The sequence below is a fragment of the Octopus bimaculoides genome, chromosome 18 (assembly GCF_046866305.1).
Source record: "Octopus bimaculoides isolate indiv1 chromosome 18, ASM4686630v1, whole genome shotgun sequence".
NCBI lineage: Eukaryota > Metazoa > Mollusca > Cephalopoda > Octopoda > Octopodidae > Octopus > Octopus bimaculoides.
In genome coordinates, this window is record NC_142945.1 from 31,722,669 (window position 1) to 31,741,205 (window position 18,537).

General features: G+C 36.5%; 1 protein-coding gene across 1 annotated transcript in view; it reads left to right on the forward strand.

Moving 5' to 3' along the window:
• The window catches only part of LOC106880484 (coatomer subunit beta), a 208,801-nt gene extending 190,688 nt beyond the window's left edge, over positions 1-18,113 (forward strand). Inside the window, exons 20-24 of the mRNA XM_089365970.1 lie at positions 2,158-2,302; positions 2,817-2,936; positions 6,783-7,018; positions 7,241-7,396; positions 17,879-18,113. Coding sequence (XP_089222096.1) covers positions 2,158-2,302; positions 2,817-2,936; positions 6,783-7,018; positions 7,241-7,396; positions 17,879-17,956 — 735 coding nt within the window. The 3' untranslated portion in view covers positions 17,957-18,113. The remainder of the gene's footprint in view (positions 1-2,157; positions 2,303-2,816; positions 2,937-6,782; positions 7,019-7,240; positions 7,397-17,878) is intronic.
• The last annotated feature ends 424 nt before the right edge of the window (positions 18,114-18,537 follow it).

Genomic DNA, 18,537 nt, shown 5'->3' on the forward strand with positions numbered 1-18,537 from the left:
GAAATTCTGCTGCTATTTCTTGCAAGTTGAGCAACCATATAGAAGCTCCCTCATTTGCTGATAGTGAAGTGCAGTATGATGTAAAATATTGGTCTAATAATGTAACCCTAATAATATAGTATTGTGTAGGATAATATGGTGTAGTATATTAGTATGGTAATATTGTTTAATGTAGTGTGGCATGGAGAAGTTGTATAGGGTAGTATATTATATAGTAAAATAAAAATTACTAGTATAAAATATGTAATAAGGTAGTTAAAATACAAGTGCACTATATAGAGTACTTAGGAAGTACAATTGCAGTGAATTTTGAATTAAGAATATAGTTGTAGAGAATTAGGTTGTTTCAGTTATGTAACACAGTATAATTCTGATTTAAAGTGTAGTAAAAGCTGTAGAATAGAATGTAATCATTATTACAGTTCCGATACATGGGATATTTATAACATAGTCCTGTTGTAGATGATAGCTTAAGTATATTTAGACACTAAATAGCTCTAGCTATGATGTAGTTATATGATGTTGGTAAAAGGAGTAGTTATAGTGCAATGTAGTACATAAGATGCCTCTGGTATACAGTTATATTATTTATTTAAGGTAGTTATCATTCTTTTCATTGTGTACTTATAGTTCTTGTAAATAGCATAATGAGAATTTTGATTTATTGAATAATTAGGTGGATACAGGAGTGGACAATTATCCAAGTGTTCAGTGGGGTGTGTCCTGTTCTCTGCACTGCATTGTATTCATGAACTCTTAACTCTTAAATGGTCAAATTTAAATATTGCAGGGTAGGGGCAACTCATTGATCAAGTTGAGTGATTTTTTTTAGCTTACAGTGCACAATCCGAATCCCTCCTGTTGGAATTTAGGTTAACACTTAAGGCATTGGTCAGGACACAATGGTGCATTCCTTTATGATGTATTCTATAAAACAGAAACTAGTACTGAGGTAATAAGCAAATATTAAGTGTGGTAGGCTTGTGCTGCTGACAAGCACATGAACATGCCAAAACAAAGAATAGATCAAACTACTCTCTATGGTATTGTTTGGTAAGAGAAAATGACTTTAATATAAAAATACCAGAGGGAGGCTGTAGCAAATTACTTCTATTATTAAATTATGAATACAGTCATAATTTTTTTGTACTATTAATATTATTTTTTTATTATTTACATCTATACCACATTTTGACTACTTTAATCTTTGACCATCGTAAGATATCTTATTCCTGAACATTATATGACATGCACATTGTGCTACACATAGACATATATGTAGCATGTCATAGCATAATGGTCAAGAGTATTACTACCTTTTGTTTAGAAATAAAGGTACTTAGTTCAAATTTATTTTAGTATGTTTATATGGTAATCAACTAATCAAATAGTATCAATATAAATATTTAAATTAATATAGAAATTAGATACTGGACTAAAAATGAGATAACAACAAAATACCAAACTTCAGTTAATGTTCTATTGTTATTATTTTGTATATAGCAGTGTGTGTGTTTATTTTATTTTCTATGAAGTCAGTGTGTATGGATCTATTTTAAAACGGGGGCCACATTTTTCATTAATGTTTTACGTAGTGTTTTTGGTACGGAAAGACTTTCAAACTTCGTATACTTATCTATTTTGCGTTATAGAACAGAAAAATATTTTTGTATTCGAATTTATTTCATGTAAAAAATTGTCTTATTTCGATAATTTCAACCAATCACTGACAAGTATTCAGTTGTTTATATTTACTCCTTTGGCTGATTAAGCGATGTAAAGCGTATTTAATCTCCATACCTTCGTTTTATTTGCTTTTTTCATTTTAAATTTGCTTTAACCCTAACCCTAACCCTAACGTTAGGGTTAGGGTCAATTGTTTCAGAATCGTTTGTTTATGTAGTCGGCACTTAATGTATATCGGCTGAATGGACGTCAGTGATTGGTTGAAATTACAGAAATACGACAACTTTAACATGGAAAGACTTATGGATTTCTTTTTTTTTTTAAGAAGACTAAGAGAAAAAGATGTTTTATATGACACGTTCTACCAGTGTTCCAAGTTTCAAAGTGTTTCGTTAATGAAAAATGTGGCCCCCGTTTTAAAAAAGATCCGTGTGTATTTATAAGGATGCATATATTATGATGATATTTCAGGTGACACAGCTGACAGGATTTTCTGACCCAGTTTATGCTGAAGCCTATGTTAATGTGAATCAGTATGACATAGTACTAGATGTGCTAGTTGTCAACCAGACTGCTGACACACTTCAGAATTTAACTTTAGAACTTGCCACACTTGGTAAGTCTTCCTCTCTCAACTTTGATTCTATATATATTTCCAGTGGTGAACTGGGTGTAAAAATATTGGTTGCCAGGAGACTAAGGGGGCCCACCCGCATCTACAGTGCTATCATTTAATTTTTTTTTTTTATTAAAAGTATTCTTTTCAACTGTCTACAAACACAGCCAGGCTGAAATAACTAATGCATTCTTCCAGGAGTGAATAAAAAAATTCTCAAACTTGAGGGGATGGGCCCCCATATATGGATTCTAATGGTGCAGGGGCCCACTTGTCATCGGACAAGCTGGCAACCTGGCCAGTCTGCCACTGTATATTTCTATATATTTTCATTCTAATCATCTGTTTTTCTCTCTCTCTGTTCCACTTCTCTCATATCGCTCTTCTATCCCTATTTCTATATGTGACTCAAAAGTCTATCTATTTCTGTCTTATGTCCCTCTGTTTTTATCTTCTCTTCTTTCATTCCATAAACCAAGATGTTAACTACTTCCTCCTTCTTCCACTTTTGCAGGTGACTTGAAACTGGTTGAGAAGCCACAGCCAGTGACCATGGCCCCTCATGATTTTTGTAACATAAAGGGCAATGTGAAAGTTGCTTCTACAGAGAATGGTATCATTTTTGGTAACATTGGTATGTAAAAGTTATATTCCTCCTCCCTCTCCTCCCTTCAGTACCCCTATTTCCATATAAGTATGGGTAGGATTTATGTACAGTATGATATATCACTACTTCTTAGATTTTGCTTAACAAATCTTCTTAGGCATCCCTTGCTCAGACTGCTATTTGAAATTATTCTTGTGGAATAGGGAAACAGTGATGGTCAAATCTCAGAAAATACTTCACAGATGCAAGGCAACTTTAGTGTCATTGTCATCATCATCATCATTTTACATTTGCTTTTCATTCTGGCGTGGATTGCACAGTTCAGCATATATGATTGGTCAGAAAACCATGTCTTGCCACAGTGCCTCAGTTATGCCCTTCCCAACAACAATCGTTTTACGAAGTGCACTTTTTCTGTATCATTGGCACAATTAAAAAGTACTGCCAAACCCTGTTTTGTCTCTGCTTGATTTATCAACCACTTTACAGACTGTACTATGAGGATCAGGTGAAAAGTTCATATATGCTGGCCAAGTTACTTTCATGGAATGTGATCAAATGAGGTTTATTTTTTGACATAGTTCCTTTTACAATCCACATACTCCTTCCACAGTGTTGCAGCACCTGGATTCCATTGGTGAAAAAGCTTTCATCCTGTTGATCAAAAAAGTCATCAACAGCAGATACGCTGTCATCATCACTTCTATACTGGTCCCCAGCCAAGTGTTTATTGTTCATGTTGGGAACAGATGATAGTCAAATGAGGCCAAATCAAGAAAATAGAGAGGGTGATCAACCAGTTCAAAGCCACAATCATACACAGCAGCCATTGAAACCAAGGACTTGTGTGCTGGACCATTGTCCTAATGAAAGAAGACCCTTTTGTCAGTTTTTCTGGGCATTTGGTTTTGATAGCCTTTCATACCTGCCTCAGCAAGTTGGCATAGTACTTTCTGTTGATAGTGTGACCCCTTTGAAGATAGTCAATGAACACAATACCTTTTGCATCTCAAAAATCTGAGGCAATCAGCTTCTCTGCAGATAAAACAAGCTTGGCATTCTTTGGAGCAGATGAGGAAGGGTGTTTCCACTGCATAGATTGTCTCTTTGTCTCTGGCCCAAAGTGATGAATCCAACACTCTTCCTAAGTTAGGAAACTTTCATGGAAACCAGCTAGATCTACCTCAAACAATGTCAGATTTTCCCATGATGTGATCAGCTTAGTGTGCTTTTGAAGAGGTGTTGGAAGACATGGTACTCACCAAGCAGAAACCTTTGTCATGCCAAGTTCATTGTGCAGAATATCCTCAACTCTCATGGAGTATGTTAACAGCATTGGCTATTTAATTTATAATCAGTCACCTGTCATCCATCACCATGTGACCACAGTTAATGTTTTCCTTTATGGTGGCAGTTGCAGGATGTCCAGACCTTGGGTCATCTTCAAGACTCTCCCTTCAGCTACTTACTATTGTACTGTTGATAAAACTGGAGCATTATCCCCTAATATAGCAACCATGTCAGCATGAATGTCCTTGGGGGCTAAACTCTTTTCCTGCAGACATTAGATAACACTGATGCCAAATTTTGTCCATTTTTAAGAGAAGTCAATACCAGTTACTTTTGAAGTCCTTTGAATAGTCATATGTCAGTTTAACTGGAAAGAACCTAAATAATTATTAATAAGAAGAGTTGAAATTAATGTACGCGAGATTTCACAGCTCTAACAACCTAGCAACACTCCTCCATAATCAGCTTATTAACTTTTCAACCTACTTTTCATTGTACCAGCATTAGTGAGGTTGCCTTGTAACTCACAGGGTAAAAGAGCCTCAACCATTGAAAGATTGAACAGGAGAGAGAATGATGACTTTAGATGAAGTGTTGGGGGAGGAATGGACTTATTGTCATAAGGAAGTGGTGGTGGACAGATTAACAGAGGATGCAGCAGAGCCATTCTCAAAGTAACATACCTAAGAAAGTGACAGAAAAATCAAGGTAGGTGAGTGTAAGTTGCAAGAGTGCAATTTAAGCATTATGATTTAGAAGGATAGAATGAAGTGGAGAGGATTCAGAATTGATAGGTTGGGTGACATAAAAGTGTGTAGAATAGATGATAGAGAAAAGGGAGGGTATTAGATAGGGGAGCTAAGGATTTACTATGCATAGATTGAAGTCTTTTATCTCAGTTATGAGTGGCTTAGTATGATGAGTAGAAGAGATGTTGGGGAGATGAGAGTGTATAGAATAAGAAGTATGCAATGTGGGGAGTGTGCATTACCTCACTATTTTAGTGGGCAGTTTCCCAAACAGGTATGAGAGGTCAGGTCTTCTGCAGTGTTGTGTATCACCAATCAACATGTTCTCTGTCATCTTCATCAGATGTAATACCTTGAGATCATTTTCTACTACCTCACCTTCATTTTTCTTTGGTCTCCTCCTTTCATGCTCAACAGTTGCTTCATGCTCCATTTGCATCACATGCCCATACCAGTGCATCTCCTCTCTTGCACGCTATATCTGATTCTTAAGTTCAGTCTTTCAGTTCATTTATACATTGTTGTTCATGCACATTAACATGGCACATCTAATGAAGCATGCTCATGTTACTTTGCACATAAGCATTATACATGATGCCTTTGACTTTGAAAGAAAAATTTTTTGTTAGCAGTAGAGATGAGAGATCGATGACCTTTCTCCAAATATATTCTTATTCTAGCTACCATTCATTTGGAGCACCACCTCCTAGCTAATTAGGTCACATAGGTAACAGAAGCTCTCAGTTAGTTCTTGAAAATATCTGGGCATATGAGGTAATCTATTTCCCAAGTGCTCTTATTTCTTATTGCTCTGATGCAACTGCTGCATATGAAATCTACCTTTTGTAATTGCCTACCTGTGATTCCACTATATTTCTTGTGTCCTTTGTTTACACTGACCATGCCTTATTGAATTTCTCTGATTCCTTTCACGGCCATTTCCATGATACTATAAGGGACTTGTCTTCCTTCTAAATTGCTAAAATTTTTACTTTCATTAAATTCAGTATCAAGTTTTGTTTGTATGTCTGCCTGCAGATGTTGTTATAAAAACTAAGTCTTCAATATTAAAAGTATATCATTGTTATTTAACTTAGATGTTACCAATGGTATTCCAGCCATGACAAGACAATCTTTTTGTATATCCAATATGTTCTTTTTTTTTTTAAATCATAGATTTGGCTTTTTTCTTTTAACAAGCAAGTTGAGTGATCACATAGATGCTATCTTTGTTTGATTTGTATATTGTTAAAGCAGATGCTTTGAATTTGGGTAACTTTCTTACTTTTTGTAACACCTGAGCTATGAAGTAGAGGTGGAACTTGTCTTGCAAGTTGAACAACTCAAGGTGTGTGTGTGTCAATTCAACAGAGTTGTTTTCTTTTCTTCGCTGACACTTGCTAGACTAATGTAAATAGTTTCTTTTCTCTGTGCCAGATTGTTATGTCTGGTCTCTTGTGCTTACATTTTACAAAGGTTTTGAGAGGAATATTCTTTTTATATAGTTGCACATGCCCCTCTCCCACATCACTGTAACTTTTTTCTCTGAGCTTCAAGACTATCCATTCTACGAATTCCACTATGTAGGTGTTGTGGTCTCTACATCATGCTTTAACAGGCACTACTCTCTTCCCCATTAACTTATAAAAAGTAAAATAAGAATGATTCAGAATCTGTATCCACCAGCTGGCTGAACTGAAGTAATACCATGGTTAACCATGGATTTAAAATCCCGACCTACATGTAAGTAATCTAACATTTTATCCTTAAGTGTGGTCTGATGGCAATATTCTAGGAAATTATTGCTATATTAAACTCTGTTTCTCAATTTCAGTCTATGATGTGACCGGAGCGGCAAGTGACAGAAATTGTGTTGTATTAAATGATATTCACATTGACATTATGGATTATATAGTACCAGCTAGTTGTACCGACACAGAGTTCCGACAGATGTGGGCTGAGTTTGAATGGGAGAATAAAGTTGTGGTCAACACTAATATCTCAGAACTCCATGAGTATTTAAACCATGTGATGAGCTCCACTAACATGAAGTGTCTTACTCCTGAAAAGGTAACATCAATTGTTTTGGTTTATTGTCTGCTGTTGTTATTTTGGTTTATTGTCTGATGAGATTGAATGTAAGGTGTAGTCTACTACCATGATATATTGTGATGTGGTCTAATGACAGGATATAGTGGGATGTACAGGTATTGAACCAAAGTTCAGCTTGGCTTAAGATATACTATTCCTACATACTTCAACTAATGGTAACTATTTGTTGCTCATTGTTAGGCACTTTCTGGAGAATGTGGTTTTATGGCAGCCAACATGTATGCCCGGTCTATTTTTGGAGAAGATGTCCTAGCCAACCTCAGCATAGAGAAGCCAGCTCATCTTAGTAATGATGCACCAGTACAGGGTCATGTGCGTATTCGAGCTAAAAGCCAGGTAATTTGTTTTTCCATTTCTTATTTCATTTTTGTTTCATTTGTTTCAGTCATTATCATCACAGTATATTTTCCATGTTGCTATGGGTTAGATAGATCAGAAGACCATGTTAAGCTGATGCATTCCATTTCTGGCATGGTTGTTATAACCAGATGGCATTTCTAACACCAGTCACATGACGGAGTTTACTAGGCTCATATTATCATGGTATCAGCACTTAGAGGTTGTCATTTTCTTGATGCAACCAAAGAATCCTCTCAACCCTACATTATCTTTAAATACTAACCATATTAAAAGTGCACTGGATGCATCATATCATTGACATTGTAAAGGTTGCCGTGTACCTTATGCGAATAAGGACTCCTCTCTTCTCTATGTGGTCTTTATATTTTTCAGGTGACCAAGAGTATGAATATGAGTGTAGTGGGATGGTAGGAGGGATAGAGATACGTACACATTGGTCTGTTGTTAGTTTGTAAGAGGATGGATAAGTAGTTTGCTGAAATGACAATAAAGATATATCATAATGAGAGATAGTGAGTGGTGGATAGCAACTAAGGTGGTGATGATAAGAGTTGTAGGAGTCAAGTAAAAGTTACATGGGGCCGAGAGGCAGGGCTAGAATGATGGTTAGCAGTAGAGATTGTATATATATATATATATATATATATATATATATATATATATATATATATATATATAATAAATCTGTATATGATGGGATTCTAGACTCTCATGTCAATTTTGGCATATGAACATCTAGTTGTTTAATAAACTAGACAGCCAACTCATTGAATTAGCATACCAAGTGGCTGAATATTCTTGAGATACATGTACCCTTCATGTAATTCTCAGGTAGAATCAATATGACATAGTGTGACGAGGCTGGACCTTTAAATTATAAGTACAGTCCATTTCATATAAGCTTGTATACAGTTTCTGCTTATTCAAACTCATTCACATAACTTGGGTTGACCCAAGGCTATGGTAAATGCACTTGTAGAAGATGTCAGGCAGTGGAATCAAACCCTGGAATTAATGATTGTGAAACAAACTTCTAATTCAATCAGCCATGCCTAAGTCCATATGTATATATCTATGTATATATTCATATATTTGTACACAAAAACTCTTTCTCTGTAATTTACACACATGTACCTTACACATACATACACACAGAAAATATACTTTATTTGCTATTATGGCAATGAATATTTGGGGAAGGATTTGAGTGGGGTACCTGAAATTATATGGGGCTGGATGAAATTGAATCTATCCTCTCTGCTCCCTTTCCTTTATCTGAACATGGTTTCAAGTTGCCAGGAGGTCAGCTCAGTGGTAATAGGGGTTGGTAATCTGAAATCGCTACACTGGAATAATTTAAAAAAAAAAAGTCACAGGTGAATTTGTTGGTATGGCTGTTTGGTATGCTATACACCTTAGAATAAACTCATGTGATGCTGCCATCTCTTCCATGATAGACGACCATGTAGAGCAGGGATTCTCAACCATTTTTTATCCATGGATCCCCTTTGATTATTATTTTATTCTGATGGACCCCCGTAGCCATTCGATGCTTAACATCTAGTTTTATAGAATACTATTTATTAATGTCTTCACATTAATTTTTGTAGGTTGAACGATGTAAAATGTTAGAGAAAGAAACCTAGCTGTTTCTAGCATACATACCAATACCTACGTCTAAAGCAAAATTTTTTCAAGGGCCCTTAGAATATTATTGTGGATCCCCAGTTTATTATTTTATTGTATGGACCAAGGTTCAGAACCACTGATGTAGAGGATGGACTTCTTGTTAGTTTGTTTAAAAGAGAGTAATTAACACTGTGATAAAATAAGGAAAGAAATATTTATGGATTGAGTACTATTAGACAAATATGGAATAATAATAACTTTGATATCTTTGATAGGTTTCAGCCAGTATAGGCCCAGGCCATGTCTAACTTAATACAAAGGAAAATTAGATGTATCATAACAGAAAAATTACACAAATTGGGAATCAGATGTGTAAATATCATTTAGCAACTTGCAGACAGAGTGTCTGGGGCATGAATTTTATGCTAGTATATATAATAATTAAAATCCAGAAGTGAGTGACAAAAATGATTTCATTCTGTGTGTGAAAGTTATGATGTTTCGCATATGGATACGTCTATGTAAACAATGCAATCAAAGATAGAAAAATAGGTGATGGGTGTATATGCATATTTCAGGAGTTCTTGCTCCTTCTTCAGTACCACATCCAAACCATTAACCATCCACAAGCACATTGCTTCAACAGCCACTAAATTTAGCAGTGTGACATAATTGAATATACCAATCTTACATATTAAGCATATTTCTGGCAACTGGTACATACATATTAGTTACTGGTAGGGACACTGTATTTCATTATGCAACCATAATATACTACCAATTATATTAAATGTGTATAAGTCAGTATTGTGTCCCACCTGTGTTAGCATTATGATTCAATCATTATGTATGTATGTGTGTATATATATATATATATATGGAAAGTGGACGTTAAACGATGATGATGATGATGATGATGATAAATGTCTAGTTAGAATAGAGGCAGCTGATGAATAATTCCAAGTGGCTTTCTGTTTTCCTATGTGTTCGTTCCATTGTCTGTAGTTCATTGTTCTAACATCCTGTACCCTGATATGCATCTATATACACATGTAGATGTAAGTATATACATATATGTGTGTATACATGCATATATATTCTTTGTATTATATATATATATGTGTATATATATATATATATATATATATATATATATATATATATATATAAATAAATAAATAAATAGTTGTATTTCAGGATGGTAATTTTTTTCCCTTTTTCCCAAATAGACACAGGCACTATCTATTCATTCTTCATTCATTTATTACTTCCTATGTTGTTTGTATCTGTGCCCTTTATATAGTTTCTTTTGTTTATCTAGTTATCTCTATTTCTTATATTTATCATAGGTATGCGCATATTTTTCTATTGTATGTGTATTGCACTGTATTTTTTTGTTTTTTTCCCTTCTGTCTTTAGTTGTGTTGGATGGTGTGGTGGTGGTGGGTGTTATTGTTCCATTTGTGTTTTCTGTTGAGGCTCGATCTGTCTATTGCTATGTGTGTAGCTTCTGCAATTTGTGTCGTGTCAGTTCAATGCATTGATAATACTTTAACCTCTATGTTATTAACCAAGCTTCTATGTCCTGCTCGAGCATGTTGGAAGAACACTGATGAGCCTTTCTCCTCTTTGAGCTCCCACCAGTGTTTACCCATACACTCCTCTATGCTGCATGCTGTCTCTCCAATGTAAGTAGTTGTCTTGTTTCTGCACTGTCTTTCAGTACACCATAAGCTATATACTATATTCTTAACCTTGCAGTTAACCTGTGGGTTCATCCTACATACTATACAATTGTTCTCCATACATGGGGACCTATCGAAGGGATAAGTTCTACAGATAATGGATTTTATGGGGGTTCCAGGCCTTTCTACTACTTTATTCCATAGATTAGCCTTGTCTAATGCTTTTCTAAAAAGGTATGCTAGTTCGCTGCCAGGGGTAGCATCAACAAACTTGATACTCTGGTATATTTTGTTGTCATACCATGAGTTGGCCTTATCTATCTTTTTTGTGGTGTTCCAGGGTTTACTCCTGTATAGCAGGCAGATCCCCTTTGCATCACTCTCAACTACATCAACAACAATGACAACGGCAACAGCAACTATCGCAATGGTACCAGCATGGGCAACGTTTAAACACAGAGAGATACAGGAATGGTACCAAAAGTCAGGGTCAAGGGCAGCAGCAGTGGCAACAGGGGGACAGGAGTGAGGGGAGGATCATATTGCTACTAAGAATAACAGTGATAACAATGACAACAATATAAAGGGCGTATGCATAGACATGCATACACACATGCATGTACACACACACACACAAATATAGATGTAAGCGCATGCACATATAAGGATACATATCATAGAAGAACAGAATGGACAAGGCGGGGCAGGAGCACACATGAGGACAGAAAGTGTTGCTGAAAAGGTCACAGATGTGTCGCAAAAGATATCGAGACAATGAACATGAGTTAAAATAAGAACAGTAATAAATGAGTGAAGAACGAATATATAGTGCATGTGTTTATTTGGCAAAAAAAAAAAAAAAATTACCATCCCAAAATAACTACAATATCTGTTTCAACACACAGTTTCACATCAGGAATCTTGCAACACAAATTCATAAATGTAATGTGAGCCTCAGCCAGGCTAGCAAGACGTTGAAAAACACTATATTTTGTTGTCTTAAAAAGATCATCACAACACAACTTCACTTCATAAAACTGTGTGTCTACTTCAGAATGTATACTAACACATTCACTAATAAGGTGGAAAGACTACAACAAACTAGAGGACAGGCTGAAAGACTAAAAAGAACACTAATGATAAACACTAAGAATAGAATTTATACAGATTAGAGACTAGAAAAACACTAATGTGTATTACTACGGGAAGTAAAATACATCACTACACCAACAGGGAGAACAACTTCACCAAGGAAGCATTTTTATCAGACGCAAATGCGATGAACACTTCAACAAAAAATTTACATGGATGAAGTAATAAGCAACAATATAAAATCAAGCAAGAAGCAAAATGGAGGTACCTGGATAAGATTGATGGGATATAGATGGTAGACGCCCCACTAATGGCTGAATTTAGCAAGGGCAATGAAGTGAATATCTATGGAGATACAACAATTGACATGGAAGAACAGTCCATACTCCAACTACCACCAAAGTGCACCGTATACAGAAATATAATACATTCTCTCTCTGAAATAGTAAAAGCATTCACTGAAGTTCAGTGTAACCTGAACAAACATAACAACAACAACGACACAAATGGCCACAACACAAACAACATCAACAGTAACAACAATAATAATACCTCCAAACACGTTGACAATAACAACAGTAATGGTAACTTCACAGATAGCCACTACAACACAAACAATGATGACAACAACAACAACAACCACCACCACCACCACCATGATGATGGCAACCTGAATGAACACACAAACACAAAAAGATACAAAACTACATCAAAGTGAGGGTCAAGGACAGCAGCAACAGTAACAGAGAGGGGAATGCAGGTGAGGGGAAGGTCTAGATACCAAAGATTGATGTCACTAGGAACAACTAACGGTAACAACAACAATAACAATAACAATGGTACTGTAGAGAAGAACGAACACAGAAAGACACAGACATGCCAAACTTAGGGGCCAGAACAGGTGCAGCAGCAGCACTGAAGAAAATGAAGATAGAGGGTGGATCAGCAGTATGGGAGACAATAACTATAAGAATAACAATAATAGTAGGGATGGTAACAACAACAAGAATAACAATAATAGAGAGGATACTAACAACAACGAAAACAACTATGAAAACATGCAAACCAACACAAACATTTCTAACAACAACAATACACATAGAAACACCATCACCACCTGCAACAACAACAGAGACAACCAAAGAGGTGGTCACCAGAGAAATGATAGGATAGAAAGTAGTATAACAGGTATAAACGACACTAACCCTTTTCATACCCTATTCTGCAATCAATATGATATTCATATGATATGAGTCGTATTTATCTGACAACCCTACCCTTCAACAAAAAAGTTTGCATCTCTCAACAGAAAAATGATGAAATAGAAGCACACTTCAACATAGCCAGTACTAAACTTAGATTTTAGAACAATACACTAGAAGACAGAGTAGATAAGAGGTACAGCAACTTGATAAGATGTCCACAAGTGGCCTGTGCAAGCTCATACAGCGCACAAATATAGCCAACTCCACCAGAGTATTACAATAACAATAGACTACCCTAACAAGCACCCAGACTATTGGATACCGGTTTTAGACACGTGCTTTCCCACGGACAAATCCAGCAGAATGTCGATAGACAACCTCCTGAACTACATCCAGGTGATGCTACCCTACATCATCAGTATTAGGGAAACAACAGTATTTGAGTATGAAGAGAGAGAGAAGATCCTCAACACTCCTATGATGATGTGGTCAAACATCCTGGGGACAAAGAAGTGCATGACCAACAACTTAAAGGCCAGTAATTACATCTGCCTGGCACTGTTTGGGCTCTGCAAGGACCATTAGGCAACCACAGATCCAGTAACAGGACCACCAATGTGACAGGTCTGCAGAGCCAATGTTGCCAACGACTACTGAATCTCCTGCTAGAAATATGTGGAGGTGATCAATGAGGGCGACATGGAGTTTCATAGTGTCGACACAGAAGAACTGGGCTTTCTCCTGAGACTGACATGTTACAAAGATTACTTAGATGAACATGACCATAGCTGTTTCTGCCCCACTGCATCAGTAAAAGGTAAACCCCCTACTATAACCTCTATGGCCAAGAAAACCCCTAGAGAGAGATGGAATGGGTGGGCCAGACCTATACAGACACCCAAAAACAATGATCGGTTTAAAAAGATCACACATGTGGTGGGTGCAAGTACCAAAATCACATTCAAGGCCACATATTTAAGTTTAATAACAAGATATCCATCCAAGAGGAAGGTGCAGTCATCAGTGTCAATATTGCTGGCAATGTAGCTAACCTATTTATGGTATGGTGGGATAGGAAACTCAAGGAGAAATTAACAGAAAACTCTATGACCCTTATCATGTACTCCCAACAAGACAATCTTAATGATCTAGAAGCTAACGCTATGGAAAGCATTCAGTGAATAGCCAACTCCATCAGAGTACTAAAATAACAATAGACTATCCTAACAAGCACCTAGACTATAGGATACCGGTTTTAGACACAAAACTCTGACTGGAAACCAAGAAAAATAAAGTCCAGATCTTTCACTCCCATTATACCCATGGCCTCTAATAGTAGATTTGGTGAGAGACATGACGAATGTGTCCCACATATGCGACTGTATAGAATTGGAAAGACATGTACACCACTTCATCTACTGCATGCAATTCTCTAGCTACAACCAAAGGGACAGGATTAGAGTGTACAAAGGAGCCACCGCTAAGTACAAGGCCATCATAGAGAGTGATGCAAAGGGGATCTGCCCGCTATACAGGAGTAAATCATGGAACAGCACAAGAAAAACCAGAAAAAAGATAGTTATGGCCAACTCATGGTATGACAGCAACAAATATCAGTGTCATGTTTGTTGATGCTATCCCTGGCAGTGAACTAGCATACTTTTTTTAGAAAAACATTAGATAAGGCCAATCTACAGATTAAAGAAGTAGAAAGATCTGGTGCTCCTATAAAATCCCTGATCTGTAGAACTTGTCCTTTTGATAGGTCTTCATGTAAAATGAACACACAGGTTAACTGTAAGGTTAGGAATATAGTATATAGCTTATGGTGTACTGAGGGACAGTGCAGAAACAAGACAACTACTTACATTGGAGAGATAGCATGCAGCATAGGCGAACACCGGTAGGTACTCTAAGAGGAGAAAGGCTCATCAGTGTTCTTCCAACATGCACAAGCAGAACATAGAGGCTTGGTTAATAACATAGAGGTTAAGGTATTATCAATGCATAGAACTGACAGGACACTTAGACAGATTACAGAGGCTACACACATAGCAATAGACAGACTGAGCCTCAACAGAAAACACAAATGGAACAATAACATCCATCACCACCATGCCAAGCAACACAACGACTAAAGACAGAGAAGGCTGAGAAAAAAACAAAAAAACATACAAACAGTGTAATACATACACAATAGAAAAATATGCACATACCTATGATAAATATAAAAAATAGAGATAACTAGATAAACAAAAAAAAAACTGTATAAAGGGCACAGATACAAACAACATAAGAAGCGAACCCATATACACACACACAAACAAACATACAGTAACTTCACAAACGGCCGCAACATCAACAATGTGACCAACAATGACAACAGCAACAATGGCAATAACAACAACTACCACAATGGCAGTAACATGGGTGAACACACAGAGAGATATAGGAACAATACCAAAAGTCGGGGACAAGGGCAGCGGCAACGGGTGAGGGGAGGATCATAGTGCTACTAAGAACAATGACAATAATAATGGCAACAATATAAAGGGTGTAAGTCCATATATACACATATAGGCACACATGCATGCACACACACACTCAAATACAGACCCAAATGTATGCGCATATAAGGATACACATCACAGAAGAACAGAATGGACTAAGCAAAGCAGGAACACACATGAGGATGGAAAGTGTCATTGAAGAGGTCACAGATGTATGATGAAAAATTTCCAGACAGTGGACATTAGCTAAAATAAGAATAGTAATAAATGAGTGAAGAACAAATATATAGTGTGTGTATTTATTTAGCAAAAAATAAAAAGAATGTTAAAAATGACTATCCTGAAATATAGCAATATCTGTTTCAACACAGTTTCACATCAGGAATCTTGCAACACAGATTCATAAACATATACATAGGCACAGACATGGCTGTGTGGTAAGAAGTTTGCTTCCTAACCACATAGTTCTGGGTTTAGCCCCACTGTGTGGCACCTTGGGCAAGTGTCTTCTACTATTTCCTTGGGCAGACCAAATCTTTGTGAGTAGATTTGGTAGATAGAAATTGAAAGAAGCCCATTGTGTGTGTTCATATATATATATATATATATATATATATAAACCACACACTCACACACATGTGCATCTTTGTCTTTGTCCTCCATCACCTCTTGGCAGCAAGTGTTGGTGTGTTTATGTCCCTGTAACTTGGTAGTCCAGTAAAGAGACCAATAAAATAAGTACCAGGCTTTGTATAGGAGTTCCCACGTTTACAAATTCCCTAAGTATCATGTGAAGAGATGATGTTCAGCAACTATTTGATGGTTTACTGTAACAAACATGTACTGAATTCATCCTTCACAATCTGTAATCTTTCTGAAGTAAGTTGTCAAGGACAAGCAAACTAAGTAAGCTCATTTGTTTCAATATGGTGAATTTTGTAACCAGGTAACATGAATAACACAAGGACATGCATGCAGTCTGCTGCTGACTTCATGTACCACAATAGTGGTAAGATGATGATGACACTGCATTAACACTACCTGTTTGTTTGGAACTCCTCTTCCTCTTTGACTCATTATCACCTCTCATTTTAGTTGGAATGTGGCTTATGCATGTGGCAGTTCCCTTGTAGCTGATGTTTAAATTATGACTCAGAGCCTTGTACAGGTCAGCTGCAGAAGTAAGAAAGGAAGCAACAGTTCACTACTGAAGTCAGTGGAATGAAATTGATGGTCTTTTTTTTTTCTTTTTCCACTTCTTGTGACTCTTTTTATAACTTCAAGAAATGGAATGCCACTTGTTTAAGATATTTTAGATCTTTTGTTTGAATGCAGAACCAATGCTCTTAACCTTACTTAGATTATCACATTCCCTATATTGATCCATGTGATTCAACATTACCATCAGTATTATTGCAGAATCTCTTTTCACTTTAAGGCGGCGAGCTGGCAGAAGCGCCGGGCGAAGTGCTTAGCGGTATTTCGTCTGTCTTTATGTTCTGAGTTCAAATTCCACTGAAGTCAGCTTTACTTTTCATCCTTTTGGGGTTGATGAATTAAGTACCAGTTGTGTACTGGGCTTGATCTAATCGACTGGCCCCGTTCCCAAAAGTTTCAGGCCTTGTGCCTAGAGTAGAAAAGAATCTTTTTTTCTCTTTGGAAATATTGGATTGCAGAAGTCTGTGTGACAAAAAAGGGCAATTACATTTTGATTGTGTGTCATCTTGTCTGCAAGATCTAACATCTTGAGATCTGACTTCATCACTTCTTCCAATGTATTTATTGCTTTTCCTCTGACATATTTTATCTATTGCTACTATAAGCCCTTTCTTACACCCCAGCTGCCTCCCTTTTGATGTCACATGTCCATACTACTTATTTCCTCTTTGCCAGTATTTTAGATAATTTGTTGCCACCACTGCAAGTTAATAGAGTAAGCATATTAATAAATTAATATGCTTCAGTTCTCCATTGGGAAAATTGCATTGCTTCATGGCCTTAACTACTGGATGGACTAACCTACTAAGAGTGGAAGTGCAGTGGAAAATGTTTTGTTCTAGTTCAGTATTTTTGTTCATTTGGCAGTGATGTAAAACCACTGAATGAGTTGGGTGGAGGGTTAATTTCACTTATTTCTTCATTAAAATTCATAGTAGATTTTTTCTTATTTGGTGCAAGAAACAAAAAAAAAAGCTGCATGTAATAATGATAATGGTTGTGAAATTATAATTAATGTGAAATCGATGTTGTTGAGGAATTTTATAGACAGTACTAACAATGAATCATGATATCCCTTATTATTTATGCCACACTGTATCTGTTTTCTTTCTTTTCCAGGGTATGGCATTGAGCATGGGTGACAAAATCAACCTTTCTCAGAAAAAGATCTTGAAAACTGGACCTGGGACCAACTAAATCAGTTATTACAACCACAAAGACACATACATGCTCTCAGAGATACACTTAACCATATATGTAATTTCAGTTTCTGTATTTTATTCTTATTTTACAGAAAAGTACTTCAGTTGACCTGCTATAAACTAGCCATATATCAATAAATATATCAAACAAAGATTTTTGGCTTTTGTTTACACAATCACAGATGTGTCTCAGACAGATGTGACACCTACAAACAAATAAGGGTCCTAAATAGTTAGTTAGTCATCATGGGCATTCTTCTTCTTATCATAATAATAATAATAATAATAATAATAATAATAATAATTTCAGATTTTGGTGCAAGGCCAGCAATTTTGGGGCAGTGTTAAGGTGATTACATCAACTTTAGTGCTCAAGTTTATCAACTTTTGGTACTGAGGGGTTTCAACCATGTTTCATGGTCTGCTACCACAACAGCTCCTTTATAGGATCCAGTTAGCTCAAGACATCATCAGGAGGAACCACGTCCGGTTTCGGCCCTACTCCTCTACCATTTTGACGTGATGCCCCCCCCCCTCCCCACACTTTCGGAGGTGTCTTCAGCTCTGGTGTTGAGT